Below are 14,798 nucleotides of genomic sequence, written 5' to 3'. Positions count from 1 at the left end.
TAGTTTAAACAATTTGAAATTTTTAAAAATAAAAATGTTTACTGATATGCTAGAAACGTGTATGAAGACTGATCCTTAAAAAACTGATGTGTCTAAAAACTATGGAGGTAGGAAATGAGATACGTATTTCATAATTGAATTAATTCTTTTTCTACCACAGTATACACTGGTTGGCTGTAGCCCAACTTTGTAATCCATTGAGAAATTGGAAATCAAAAGAAGTTGAATTGCTTGCTGTTGCAATTTGAGTTAGCAGAGTATATATTTGACTTTTTCGTTTATTCTAGTTAGTGTGATTTGTCACAAGTTTTGGATAAAAATACCTTATTACAGTTCCATGATACAGTTATTCTATATTTTGGTTTTTTAAGTGACATTTACCAATTATTTTGGTTACACTTATAGCATATTTGTTCATTTATTCTTTTATTTATTGAATTGTTAGGCATTTTTATGAAAGTGTAAAATCTCAAGAGTTTTTTGTTTTAGCCCACGCTGTGTACCATATGGGATCTTAGTTACCCAACCAGGGATCAAACTTGTGTTTGATCTGAATTGCAAGGTGGTTTCTAACTACTGGGCAGCCAGGGAGTTTTTTTTTTTTAAATCAAAGGAATAAAGAAACTGAGCCATAACTTTTGCTTCTGTAAAATAGGAATAGTTTGAAATATTAATGAAATATTAAAAAATCACTGTTAGTATAGCTTAACTAATTTATTGCATTAAATGATCAATTGTATTCTCCAAGTGATCTTACTTAATGTATGTTTCCAACAGGTTCATTCCAGCCAACAAATGAAATGATGCTCAAGTTCTATAGCTTCTATAAGCAGGCAACTGAAGGACCTTGTAAACTGTCAAAGCCTGGCTTCTGGGATCCTGTTGGAAGATATAAATGGTAATTTTATGAAGAAAGCTATGAAAGAATTTTTAAGTTTAATAACATAATTATCATATGACTGTTATTTATGTGGTTATGTATTATTCTATGTATAAACGTATTCCAAGTATTAGATCCATTTTTATCCTCCATGTGCTCTAACACAATTTCATACAAATAGGAAAGTCTTGGAGAAGAGAGAAAAACAATAAAACCACAAGAGGTGGGTGTATCAAAGATAAAAAAGCATTTTCAGTTAGTCTTTTCCTTTATGGAATTTTTTTTTTCTTTTTATTATGCCAAGAATGTCTCGCAAACTGCATTTAAAAAAACCAAACTCTCCTGCTTCTTTTACCTGCCAAGAAAACTGACTTTGGCTTGTCAGGTGACATGGTTTGCTTCGAGCCTTTGAGATAATAAGTAACTAGGAGCATGACTCAGGTTCTGGCTTACTTTTTATCTCAGCTATCACTCCTGTCCCACTGTACTTGAATAGAAATTTGATTTTTAATATATTTAACAGAATCACAAAATACCTGTGCCATGTTTCCAACTGACCAACATTTGATGTTCTTAAACAAAATATCATGACCATACATCATGTAAGTCAGGAACAGAGTATGCTAACTAGCAGAGTAAGTCTTTAAGAGCCATATGTTTCGATGGCTAAGTTCACCCTGCATTGGAAGTCCTTAAACCCCTTTGAGGATTTCTTAGTCCTGTACTTTCCTCTAAGATCGTTTTGAAAAGTCCTAGGATACTAGCTTAAAGATAACAGCAATATGGTGTTTAAACTGTTTGAAGAAAATTTATTTATTAATGATTTTCCTCAGAATTGACCTTTGGTGGAGTTAAACTGCTTCTGGAAAATACCTCTAAAAAGAGAGGTTTTCATTTTAGGCAAAAATTTCAAAACGCTCTTCTCATCATCTAAGACTTTAAATTTTTCTTGTCCCTCACATTTTCAGTTTTTTTAGAAGTAAGAAAACTTTTCCATTTTTCAAGTGTCTAAGTTAGACTCTTATTTAAATTAACCAAAACTTCTGTTCATTTGAAACATGAGTGTGACAATGCTTGTAAAATTTTCTAAAATGTTCATTTTTGTCAGTGTTCTTTATAATGATAAAGACTTTAAAGAGTTTTTAGCGAATAATCATGAACAGTGTATAGTGTCTGTGGCCTGTAGTCTGTATAACATGGTCTCTGTAATCTATGATATATATATATTTTTTTTATACTTCTTAGTTTTAGATACTACTCAATTTGCCATTTTACTCGGTGATATTTTTCTTCAAGTTTGGTGCATTTAAAGAGATCCTTTGGAAACATATTAATGTTTATATTAATAGCTTTAAGTAAAGCCTATTTTAAATTAATGACCCTATAGCAGTAACTGTAAATTGCATTCTAAGCAATTGAAATCAGGTGTCTTTCTGTTGTTATTTGGGTATCTTCATTTCTAGGGATGCGTGGAGTTCTTTGGGTGATATGACCAAAGAGGAAGCCATGATTGCTTATGTTGAAGAAATGAAAAAGGTAGGGAAAATAATTCATAATAGAAAATAAAACTTTTCAGGGCTGCCTTAATTTTTATATCAGTCTAATTAACTGCTTTGTTGTAAGGAACAAGGAGATTGTATTACATTAGAATGTAGGATCTAGATTATTGACTTTATCAGGGCTTTATATCAAAGTTCATCTTAAGGTGCAGTTTTTTTCTTGAAGCTAGATCACATCGTGGTGACATGGTATTTTGTTTTCTTTTTTTCATCTTTCCTATCTTTCTCTATAGTTGACTTCTGCAGAAAGTATATGAATAGGAACCTTTTAAAATATTGATTTCCTTTTCTCAGGAGTCTGGGACTTACCTAGACTGTCTTTAAAACATTCCTGCTTTGAAACTTTTAATAAGAAATAGGTAATAAAACTGCCCTAAATTACCTAAATAAATAAATAAATAAAACGGCCCTAATTACCTAAAAAATAGGTAATAAAAACACTTTTTTCTCATATAAGTGTTGACTCATAAATTGAGATGTTCCTATCAGTAGATTTCTCACTAACAAGCTTTTTTCTGTGAATGCAAAAATTCTTCAGAAGGAGAATAAGATAAGGATGCTTTTAGTTTGTCTGGTAACTAGTAAGGAGGGCATTCTTTATTATTTAGCTCTTCCAGAAGCAATTTAATGAAGAAATCATTTTTAATTGTCGTTTTAAAGATGATCTTAATGCCTTTTTATGAAGGACCATTTGTGTGTTGCGATAGATCAGAAGTTGTGAAATCTAGATCTGTCTAATAATGTAAAATAACCTTTGAACATAAAATCTGTAAAAAGGAATAGTTTTTGCCAGGCGCTTTGACAGTATTAATCTCTTAGTTGTATTCTTTATTTGGTAGATTCAGACTGATTTGCTTTGGTTTAATTTCTTCTACACTGCTCAGAGTTGTACATTTTGTTACATTTTCACAGTTTTATTTGGTGGACTTTTTTTATCTGTAACAGAGGTCAGAGCTTAGTTCTTTTGGTTGTTAACTGTATCAGTAGCACAACAAAGGAGCCTCTCAAAAGCAGAGAGAAAGATAATCTTCAGCTTTGGTTTGATACCATTCTTTTTTTTTTTTTACCTTAAATATTGTTATAATCTTTCCTCATTCCCTCCATTTTAATTCTTTAGTGGTAATTACTTTTAATTATATTTTGTAGATTGATACAGAAAAGACATATATATATGTACATATATATATCCTGTTATTTAAAAATGGAAAGAAAACCAATAGTGGTATCATATTAAACATACTGTGCAGCAACTAGCTTTCTGCCTTTAAAAAAAGATTATAGATATTTTCCCAACCAGCACACACAGAACTAATCTTAGATTTTTTTAATATCTGTAAAATATTCCATATATAGGTAGGAGGTGGAAGGGAGATTTAAGTGAGAGGGGACATATGTATATCTATGGCTGATTCATGTTGATGTATGGCAGAAACCAATAGAATATTGTAAAGCAATTATCCTCCAATTAAAAATAAATTTTAAAAATTCCACATATAGAAATAATTTGTCAGTCAGCAGCTGATGACTGTTTATTTCAATGCTTTTTTATTTAATTTACCTTGCCTTTTAACTCTGATGATTCTAAATTGGCCCATAGTTATGAAGATGTCTGAAAGTGGTTACCATTTCCTACCTTCCTTAAGTACCTTTTTAAATACCGAACACAAGAATTTTACTTTAGTCCCACAGTTTTCTATTTTATTTTACATTAGTGCCTTTAGTGTTTAATCCACAATCTATAGGTTATCATGTAAAATTTTACACGAAGCTTATGTAAAGTAGTTTTCAAAATGAGAATGCTTTTAAATCTTTGCCTGAAATTTTTCTAGGGTAGTGTATAAATTAATATGTAATTAACATAGATACTTTGAGGAGTCTGTAAAGGAACTTCTCAAAGTTTATCAGTAACTAAATTATAACTATATTATTTGGTCCTAGTGTGGATCACATTAATAGTTGGTTTTCACAAGATTTGTTTCATTTTATTACAGATTCTCGAAACTATGCCGATGACTGAAAAAGTTGAAGAATTGCTACATGTCATTGGTCCATTTTATGAAATTGTAGAAGACAAAAAAAGTGGCAGAAGTTCTGATTTAACCTCAGGTTGGACTCTTTTACCTAGTTTTTCATTCAGCAATTGATATATTATGTGTGTATTAATATTTATATGTCTAATTTTTTTTTCACTTTCACATGCCAGTCCGTCTGGAGAAAATCTCTAAATGCTTAGAAGGTAGGAATAAATGAAATCCATGTGAAACTTTTGTTCAAAATTTATATGTCAGAAGAATTCTGCACAAATTTATATAACTTAACGAGCTTTTCACTTGAGAGGTTTTTTCTAAGCAAATACATTGCACCAAGTTTCAAAATATTATAAACCCTAATTTTTAACCCTGAGTTATTAAAATATGACAGATGGTTCATTTGTGTACAGAATTGTAACAGAATTCATGGTTTTGTTTTTATGATTCATATTTTATATTTTCTGTTTGCTTAATGAATTGTATTAGCAGTGCTATAGCTGAAATGACTTGCTAGCTAATTTTAAGTGATTATGTTTATAGTATGGTTTAACTTTAGTGTAGCTAGAGTTTTAGAGTGTTTAAAACAAGACGTCAGTGAATTCACCTCACTTGTCTTTTTTTTTTAGAATTCTGTTTTCATGTTCTCAGTAAAGAATTGAAAGGCTTATCTTTTATGTACTAGCAGGAGCTGAATAATCTGCAGATTTGCTGGTATTAACTGTCAACATTTGCTCTTCAAATTGTTTTAGAAAGTAGAGTGAAATGAGTCAGTAAGAGTCATTTTAAATGACAGTCATATATGTTTTAAGTAAAAAGCAGCTTGGCCATCCTTACTTTCTTTTTTCCTGGCATCCCATTCCATCTTTTACTAATTGATGGAAACAGTAATCTTCCTGTCCTGTCACACGGCCTGCAGATTGTCTGCCATCATAACTGACAGTATTTTTTACTGTCAGTGTATGACTCAGTACCACACCCGCTGTATCTGATTTGTCTACTCGAGGGGTCAAATATTAACAAATCACCTTCTTTATATTTCATACTTACTCAGGTCAGAAAAGACTATCAATGTTTTCTTTCTCTGAAGTGTATTGCTAGGATGCAGAAGGGAATAATTCTGAACCTGCTTTGGCTTTGGCTGTGTCCAGCCTACAGCCAGAGACAAATGTTGAAAAAGCTAATGAAGTTTCAGATAATGAAGTCTCAGATCCCTAATCCCTTAGCTATAATTAAAAATTTCAAAAGGCTTGATAAAGCTTTTTTGGTAACCCATTTGGCAGAAAAACGTGTCCTAATATGTATAGGAGGAGCAAACCTTGATCTGAAATGACATGAGACTGTTTTAAGTTTTTATTCTAATTTTGCCTATTACTATGTTTTGCTGTAAAAATATTTTTTAAAATTTTTTAGTGAGAGCTGCCTTAGACTCTATTGAAGGTGTTGTATAATATATGTTATATACAGTATATGACCGTTGCAAAGTTAGAAAACTCTGGATTTCAAATCATATCTAGATCCAAGAATTGTGAGGGATATGGACCTACACCATAATTTATTTAACCTGTGCCACTCTAAAGGAATTTAGATTGTTTCCTCTTCTGGTCTTCAAAGCCTGCTGCTGAAAGTAACCATGTACAAATGTTATTTTACATATGTGGAAATATGTAAGTAATAAATTATATTAGAAATGTAATTGCTAAATCACAGGTTATGAGTGTTTGATGGGTGTTTCCACTTTCGTAAGATATTGCCAAATTGCAAGACAGTTTGTAATCTTGAATTTTTTATGTTTTTTTTTTTAAACAAAGAATCTTATTAGAAGTAGTTCTTTTTGTTCTTATTAAAGTAGGCCAAGTAGAACAGATTATCTATGTCACGTGGGCTTTTTCAGAACATACATAGTAAGTTTTGAAATCAGGAAATATGAGCTTTCCAACTTTGTTCTTTTTCAAAATTGTTTTGTCGGTTCTTGATTCCTTGCATTTTCCTACGCATTTCAGAATTAGCTTTTCAATTTTTATAAAAATGCCTAGCCGAGATTTTGTTAGGGATTATAATGAATTATAGATCATTTTGGGGAGTATTGTCAGCTCAACAATATTACCTTCCAATCCATTTCTTTAGATCTTCTTTAATTTCTTTCAACAATGTACTATCATTTGCAGTGTATAGATCTTACACTGTCTTTTGTCAAATGTGTGGCTAGTTATTTTATTCTTTTTGCAGCTATTGTAAATTGACTCTTCTAATTTCATTTTTGGATTGTTTATTGGTAGTTTGTAGAAATACATTGATTTTTATGTATTGATCTTGTATCTTACAACCTTACTGAACCATTTATTATTTCTAATAGATTTTTTTGGTAGATTACTTAGCATTTTCTGTGTATAAGAGCATATCATTTGCAAACAGAGATCATTTTACTTCTTCCTTTCCAGTATGGATGCCTTTTATTTATTTTTCTTGCCTGATAGCCCCAGGTAGAACTTAAAGTACATCTTTGTCTTGTTCCTTGTTTTAGGAACAAAGCATTCAGTCTTTTAACATAAAGTATGATTCTAGTTGTAAGTTTTCATAAATGCCCTTTATCAGATTGAGAAATTTCTCTTATATTCTCAATTTATTCAGTATTATATTGTTGAGTGTTGGGTTTTGTCAAGTGCCTTTTCCGGATCCATTGTGATAATCATGTGGGTTTTGTCCTTTAGTCGGCTATTACAGTGTACTACGTTGATTTCTGAATGTTGAGTAGCTGTTGTTAATAATTTTTCATGCTTTCTGCAGCTCTCATCACAGAGGTGATACGGGGCTGCTTTTGTTGCTGTTGCTGTCTGGTGTTTCGCTAACAAACATCCATTTGATGAGAGGGGTTAGGCAGTTCCCTGTTGCTTTCTTTGTTGAAGGTGTCTGTGAGTGGTGGGTGTTTCTCTATTTTACTTATTGTCAGTTTTTATTTATTTATTTTTTCTGGTTGTCAGCGGAAGAGTAAGGGAGATTCAAAAGCTGTGCTATCATCATGATTCTCTGAGAGGGAACAGAGCTCAATGTTGACTATAGAGTTGACGTTTTACTTGTTACTGCTACTGATTAGGGAGATTTAAATAAGGCTATAAGCCTGACTGTTAAAGATGAATGGAGATTTAATAGGTTATTTGAGATGCGTGGAAGCATCCAGAATGGACCTGTATAATTGAAAATAAAGCCCAGATGTTTGTGGAGGAAGACCACTGTTTTTGGCCAAGAGCCACTTAAGATGCCTTCAATGTCTCAGAGTTATGGAAATATAATCCCCAGTGTCTCAGAATGTGGTCCAGTAACCATCAGCATTGGCATCACATGGCTGCTGCTGCTAAGTCGCTTCAGTCGTGTCTCTTCACTCTGTGCGACTCCATAGACAGCAGCCCACCAGGCTCCGCCGTCCCTGGGATTCTCCAGGCAAGAATACTGGAGTGGGTTGCCATTTCCTTCTTCAGTGCATGAAAGGGAAAAGTGAAAGTGAAGTCGCTCAGTCGTGTCCGACTCTCAGCGACCCCATGGACCGCAGCCTACCAGGCTCCTCCATCCATGGGATTTTCCAGGCAAGAGTACTGGAGTGGGGTGCCATTGCCTTCTCCGCATCACATGGCAGCTTTATGGAAATCTAGAATCTTATATTACCCCAGATTTACCGATTCAGAACCTGCATTTTAACTAGATCTCAGGTGATTCCTATCCATGATAATGTTTGAGAACCTTTGATGTATTTACTCTCAAGGTATAACTTTGGGTAATAGGACAGTTTGCCCCTTTTAAGTGATTGATCACATTAACTAATGCTTTTTCTTTTTTTAAACTCATGCTTAAAAAAAAAGAAGATTAACTTTACATTTACTATGTAAAGACATAGTAATGTAATTTGTGCACCTGAAGCCCTAAAGGTAGTAAAAGGATAAAAAACTTTTTAATGCAGTCCAACCATAATATTCATGAGTGCTTTTAGGGCCAAAGGTGTTTATGTTTTCAGCATGCTAATGTATGTAACAACTGTCTCTTCACTTACTGTGTATAAAGATCATTCAACTCTTACCTTTACATTTTGATCAGTGTTAAAATAATTTATCTTCTGCCTTGTTTAGAAAGAATTTAAGATAGCGTTACCATTTTGTTGTGAACAGATAACTGGAGGATTAATGTAATGTAAATATATTTATAGTTGAAGAAAATAATACTGTTAATTATATATTAACATTCTTAACTTTTTACTTCAAGATTATTTTATTAGTTATTTGTGAATTACACAAGGTATTATTTGTAAATTACAACATGATTGTGTGTTACAGCATAAAGTTGAAATGGTCATTTTGTATTTTAGATCTTGGTAATGTTCTAGCTTCTACTCCAAATGCCAAAACTGTTAATGGTAAAGCTGAAAGCAGTGATAGTGGAGCTGAATCTGAGGAAGAAGAGGCCCAAGAAGACACGAAAGGACCAGAACATGATAGCGGTAATCTTTGTGCCATGGGCTGATCACTTTGCATTAACTAAGACGAAAGGCTGTGGAGAGGTGTGGACTAACTTGGCATTGTGTGTGATCAGGGCACGTGGAGGGCCTGGACTCTTGACATCTAACCAGGTTTGTTGTAGATCAAGAGGCTCTACTAGAGTTCAGGGACAGCCAGCCTTAAGCATAGATGGGCTGATGTTAATTGAAAGCTAACAAGGATAGGCCATTCCTGTAAATGTAGTGCCTGAAATGCTGCATTAGAAATGTATTCCATTTATAAATATGCATATTGTTACCAAGGAGAGGAGACAAGTTAAACCCTCAATATCTTGTCAGGAATAGCATGGGTTCCAGAGAATAGGATACAGGCAGAGATTCTGATGAACAGGGAATGTTGGAATCATGGGGTATTGCATTGGGGGGGGGCCTTGTGAGTAAGAATAGCTGTGATTCTTTGGGGGATTGTTTTAGAAAGGGGAGGCAGAAAGACACAAACAAACCATACAGCTTAGTTTTGCCTTCACTTTCCAATAAAGTCTGACAAGTAATACCTTCTTTGAAGGCTCTTTTTGTTGGCTATGTAGACCTCTTAGTTCGACTGGGTCTCAAAGCAATTTGCTTATGCCTGAGAGAGTGAAAGGACCTTGAGAGAGTGACTCTTGAAAGGGATTTGAGGAGATTCACATGCAACCGAAGCAGTTTTGAAACCAACACAGTTTGGGTGAGCTCTCAGCATGTAATTAACCCATTTTCAAGGAGCACCCTGTCTCTCTGATCCAAGTAGGAAGCCTTTCAAAAGGATTATCTTAGGCTGGAGAAATGACAATCTAATATTAGAACATAGTGTACAGAAGTTTTCCTACAGTGAACTTTTATGAATCTCTCCCTTTTCACATGAAAGATAAGAAAATGATGAAGAAATCTGCAGACCATAAGAATTTGGAAATCATTGTCACTAATGGCTATGATAAAGACAGCTTTGTGCAGGGCATACAGAACAGCATTCATGCCAGTCCTTCCCTGAATGGCCGATACACTGAGGAAGTAAAATCTGTAGATGAAAACTTGGAGCAGACTGGAAAAACTGTTGTCTGCGTTCACCAAGGTACTGTCCCCATCAAAATTTGTTTCTCCGGCTTCTTTCCTATGAATAAAATACTCTTAGTAATTTTAAGATATTTAGAATCAGCTGAGAATTTTAAAAAAACCTCTTATGAGTAACATCTTAGGGTTTATTACTATTATAAGGGTTATCTCTTTGGAAGACTGAATTAAGGCTGGGGCTTTTATCTTTTTCTTGAGACATTTTTTATTGTGTTTTATATGGCATTTTAAAATAAAATCTTGGAAATTTTTGCTTTTATTACTAATGTTTCTTTTTAACTCGTACTCTTAATTATATGACACTTTTGTTCTCAGTCAGCAAGGTAAGTTACAGTCTTTTCATAAGTTAGGGCTCTAGGGATGAGCATATAGTATGTATACAGTGAATTATTGACATTGCTGCAATTCACTCCAGAAACCAAGAAATACCATTTCTTAATGTAACAACCAAACATGCATGGTTGCATCCCAGATTTAGGGCCCTAGCAGGTAGTCAGTTTTTTTCTTACGTGTTATTAGGTTTTCATAAGCTTGATCTGGACAGTGTCTTTGTAAAATTCTATGATAAAATACTTTGTATATTATCATATGAGAAACGAATCGCCAGTTTCTATGGCAAAACCACTACAATATTGTAAAGTAATTAGCCTCCAATTAAAATAAATAAATTTATAATAAAAAATATTTTGTAACCTTCTTACATAAAAATTAGATTGAATTTAATATTTTGGTAAGTTAAAATAAATCAACTTTCATATTTCTATCCCAATATGAAAATAATATAGAGCTGATAAGTTTTGAAAATGAAATAAATGCATTTTTCTTCAATTAGAGAATAGCTATTCTACCTGGACATTTGTTTATATTTAGATGTAAACGATGACCATGTTGAAGATATTTCAGGAATTCAGCATTTGACAAGTGATTCAGACAGTGAAGTTTACTGTGATTCCATGGAGCAATTTGGGCAAGAAGAGGTAAAAATAACATTTTTTTAATTGGTAAGTTTTCAAAGTGATATATTCAAATTCCGTGCATAACTTCTGCTAATAACAGATGTGTATGCTTTTCACCACTTTGAAAACGTACCTGTAAAATGTTTAAACATTTGTATTTTGGTTTTTGTGAGTTAAAAAATATATAAAATTTCTGACTATTCAAAATATTTAAATATTATAATTTATAATGTATTTACATTTAGAAATATTCTGAGAGAGGTGGGATGGGAGGCAGAAGGTGAATTCCTTTTGCTAGTCCTATGTCTGAGACATTAACAGTCAAGAAGATTGAATAACTTAAATAAATCTGTTCTTCACGTTGACTAATACGTTAGACTGAAATTTTGAGTGGAAATACTTTTTAAAATTTCAGTTAATTAAGATTTGGTATTGAAAGCGAACTTTGGAAAAACCATTAAAGTACATGAATTTTATTTTTCCTTTTTGACAACTTTTCCTGGTAACAGCTAAGGTGGTTTTGACAGTTGTGTTTATGCTTGTTGTTTATATATCCCCCGCCCCAGTCTTTCCCCACCCCTATTCTAACACAGTTCCTTCTAAATTTCTTTTCAATTTATTTTATTTTTTCTTTTTAATTTCATTAATTCATTATTTTTAACTTTATTGAGGTATAATTGATTTACAATGTTGTGACAGTGCTTTTTGAACCCATTAACTGTAGGTATTTAAATGTCTCTTGGATAAATGACTCATGAGAACAATTCATTGCCAAGTATCTCAGTTCTTTGCTCATAGATGAATCATTTCCATCCCATTTCTTCCCTGCAGATGGGAGGCAGAAAATGAGTTGACATTTTTTAGAGAAATAATATTTTCTATGATAATGTTAAAAAAAACCCAGTTTATAAAGCCAGTAATTCTTCAGTCATCATAAGAACTCGGTGATGTATAACTGTTTTCTCTTTGTAGTCTTTAGACGGCTTTATATCAAACAGTGGACCGCTCTCCTATTACTGGGGTGGTGATCCCCGTCAGCCGATGGAAAGCTCTGGTTTTCCTGAGGATGGTCCCGCGCTTGCTGGGAGCAGCAGCGCTGGGGATGTGCAGGCAGCGGCAGCTGAAGGCAAAGGTGAAGTAAAGCGTGGGGGAGAGGACGGTGGGAGCAACAGTGGAGCCCCACACCGCGAGAAACGGGCTGGAGAAAGTGAGGAGTTCTCTAACATTAGGAGAGGGAGAGGTATGTGGTACTTGTTTGTTCTCACTGCCTTTATAAAGGAATTAATGAAATGGGGAGGTTCTCGATAGGAGAGGCACCAAGACTGTCCCTAGGCAAAGGGAGTGTTGAGAGTTATCCTCAGGACATCTGACCATTTTCCTTTATGTCTGGTTCTCGCCTTTGACTCTATAGTGCACAGCACTGTATTCTTTGAAGATATGGGGGAAAGCATGTCTATTTCCACATCTTTTATGCACTTCTTGAAGGTAGCCAAATGTGTGTCCTGTCACCTCTTTTTTTATTTTTGTCTTTTGTCCATGCCATGCAGCATGCTGCTGCTGCTGCTAAGTCGCTTATGTCATGTCCGACTCTGTGCGGCCCCATAGACGGCAGCCCACCAGGCTCCCCCATCCCTGGGATTCTCCAGGCAAGAACACTGGAGTGGGTTGCCATTTCCTTCTCCATTGCATGAAAGGAAAAGTGAAAGTGAAGTCCCTCAGTCGTGTCCGACTCTTAGCGACCCCATGGACTGCAGCCTACCAGGCTCCTCCGTCCGTGGGATTCTCCAGGCAAGAGTACTGGAGTGGGGTGCCATTGCCTTCTCCAGCCATGTAGCATACAGGATCTTATTTCCCCAATCAGGAATTGAACCCCTCCCCCTGCAGTGGAAGCATGGAGTCTTAACCCTTGGACTGCCAGGGAATTCCCGTATAATATTTAAAACTTACATATTATATTAGCAAACATGTAAAACTTGTGATATCTCATTTCTGCAAGGGTAAGGTAACATGGTAGTACCTTTTACACACTGCAATATGCAACTATTTTGGACTTCCCTGGCAGTTCAGTGGTTAGGACTCTGCATTCCCAGTGTAGGGGCCCTGGGTTTGATCCCTGATTGGGAAACTAGGATTCCCAGTGCAGCTCAGCTGAAAAAAAACACCAAACAAACAAAAGTTTCAGTCTTTCTGAAAAATAACTTGGCAACACTTATTAAAAACCAGAACAGAGTTGTTATCCTTTCACCCAGAAATTCTTCTTTGAATTTGTCTGACCTAAAGAAATCAACAGAAATTTGGACAAGAATTTATATACAAAAATTTTCATCGCAATGTTATTTGTAATCGCAAAAATTTGGAGTCATCCTAACTATCCGCAAGTGGAGAACAATTGAGTAAATTACTTCTTGGTCTTACTAATGAATTCACGTAGCCATTGCAGTGTTATTGGAACTGGAATAAAATCTTATTATTTAAAATAAAATTTGTTATGAACACACAAATGTTCATAATATCCTTTAAAAAGTAGTACACAAAATCACATATAAGGGGTAATGCCAATTCTGTAAATATATGTGTAGGGAAAAATATGGATGGATAGATAACCACGTGTTAATAGTAGTGAGATTTCCATATGTCTATAAGTATGATGGAATTTATAAGAAAAATCACTTAAAAACCTTTGGGAGGCTTACAATGACCAAAATAAGAAAACATGGCTATTTGGTGTAACTCTCAGTACTCTAAAGAAACAGTTTTCATATTTTTCAATCTTGTTACTATATTAGTAAATAATTTTTAAGAATGTACCCAAATATGTGTATTATTTATATATTATACACATTGAGTCATGTACTAGTTTATTAGGTACATTATAAAACCTTAGCAAAAAAACAGTAAGTGTAAATGGAAGTTTCCACCTATGTCAACTTCTTTGATTTTAGTAGTTTATTTTGTGTACTTTCTTATTGCTTCCACTCCACTTTGGAAATTTAGATCTCAAAGAAGTAGAGGAAAAATGAAAAAAAAAACAAAAAACAAAACCCAAACCCCACCATTTCTACTTTTATAAAAATGATTGTTGTTGTTTAGCTGCTAAGTCATGTCCCTCTTTTGCAATCCCATGGACTATAGCCCACCAGGCCCCTCTGTCCATAGAATTACCCAGGCAAGAATACTGGAGTGGGTTGCTATTTCCTGCTCCAGGGGATCCTCTCGACCCAGGGATCGAACCCACGTTTCTTACATTGGCAGGTGGATTCGTTACCACTGAGCCAACAAGTAATTTATTTTGGTCTCTTAAAATAGGGCACAGGATGCAGCATTTGAGCGAAGGAAGCAAGAGTCGGCAAGTGGGAAGTGGAGGTGATGGGGAACGCTGGGGTTCACACAGAGGCTCAGGGGGCAGCCTGAACGAGCAGATCGCGCTTGTGCTCATGCGCCTGCAGGAGGACATGCAGAACGTCCTCCAGAGACTCCACAAACTGGAGATGCTGGCGGCATCACAGGTGGGCTTCTGCATTTGTCTTGTCTTAATCTGGGGTTGATCCTGTCAAACAGTGTGCAGCTGGGATCTGCGTTAATCTGATTTAAATGGACCACACAAATGATACCCAAACCTTTTTTAGTAGTTAAGTAAGAATCTATTTTTAGGGAACAGGGCTCAGATGATGTTTTATCAAGAGGTGTATTCAAACACACTGGGAAAAATATTCAAGCACACTGATTTGAATGGTTTTGCTAAGAAAGAGATTCTGGAAGCACAAAATGCTACACAGTAACAATTTA

The 14,798-nt window shown here is 34.6% G+C and overlaps 1 protein-coding gene across 8 annotated transcripts in view; it reads left to right on the top strand.

Moving 5' to 3' along the window:
- The window catches only part of ACBD5 (acyl-CoA binding domain containing 5), a 33,305-nt gene that overhangs the window by 5,594 nt on the left and 12,913 nt on the right, over window positions 1-14,798 (top strand). For 3 of the 8 annotated variants that reach the window (XM_081554176.1, XM_081554177.1, XM_081554172.1), the window contains exons 3-10: window positions 778-898; window positions 2,344-2,416; window positions 4,431-4,545; window positions 8,821-8,952; window positions 9,854-10,057; window positions 10,927-11,033; window positions 11,985-12,252; window positions 14,319-14,518. In XM_081554176.1, the coding sequence (XP_081410302.1) occupies window positions 778-898; window positions 2,344-2,416; window positions 4,431-4,545; window positions 8,821-8,952; window positions 9,854-10,057; window positions 10,927-11,033; window positions 11,985-12,252; window positions 14,319-14,518 (1,220 nt within the window). Of the gene's footprint in view, window positions 1-777; window positions 899-2,343; window positions 2,417-4,430; window positions 4,546-4,642; window positions 4,676-8,820; window positions 8,953-9,853; window positions 10,058-10,926; window positions 11,034-11,984; window positions 12,253-14,318; window positions 14,519-14,798 lie in introns of all 8 variants that reach the window. The other 5 variants (XM_081554178.1, XM_081554179.1, XM_081554173.1 and 2 more) reach the window with 2 other exon arrangements.

Source organism: Giraffa tippelskirchi, chromosome 13, assembly GCF_054371585.1.
Source record: "Giraffa tippelskirchi isolate mGirTip1 chromosome 13, T2T-mGirTip1v1.2.pri, whole genome shotgun sequence".
Classification (NCBI taxonomy): domain Eukaryota; kingdom Metazoa; phylum Chordata; class Mammalia; order Artiodactyla; family Giraffidae; genus Giraffa; species Giraffa tippelskirchi.
This window is presented reverse-complemented; position numbering and strand designations above follow the sequence as displayed.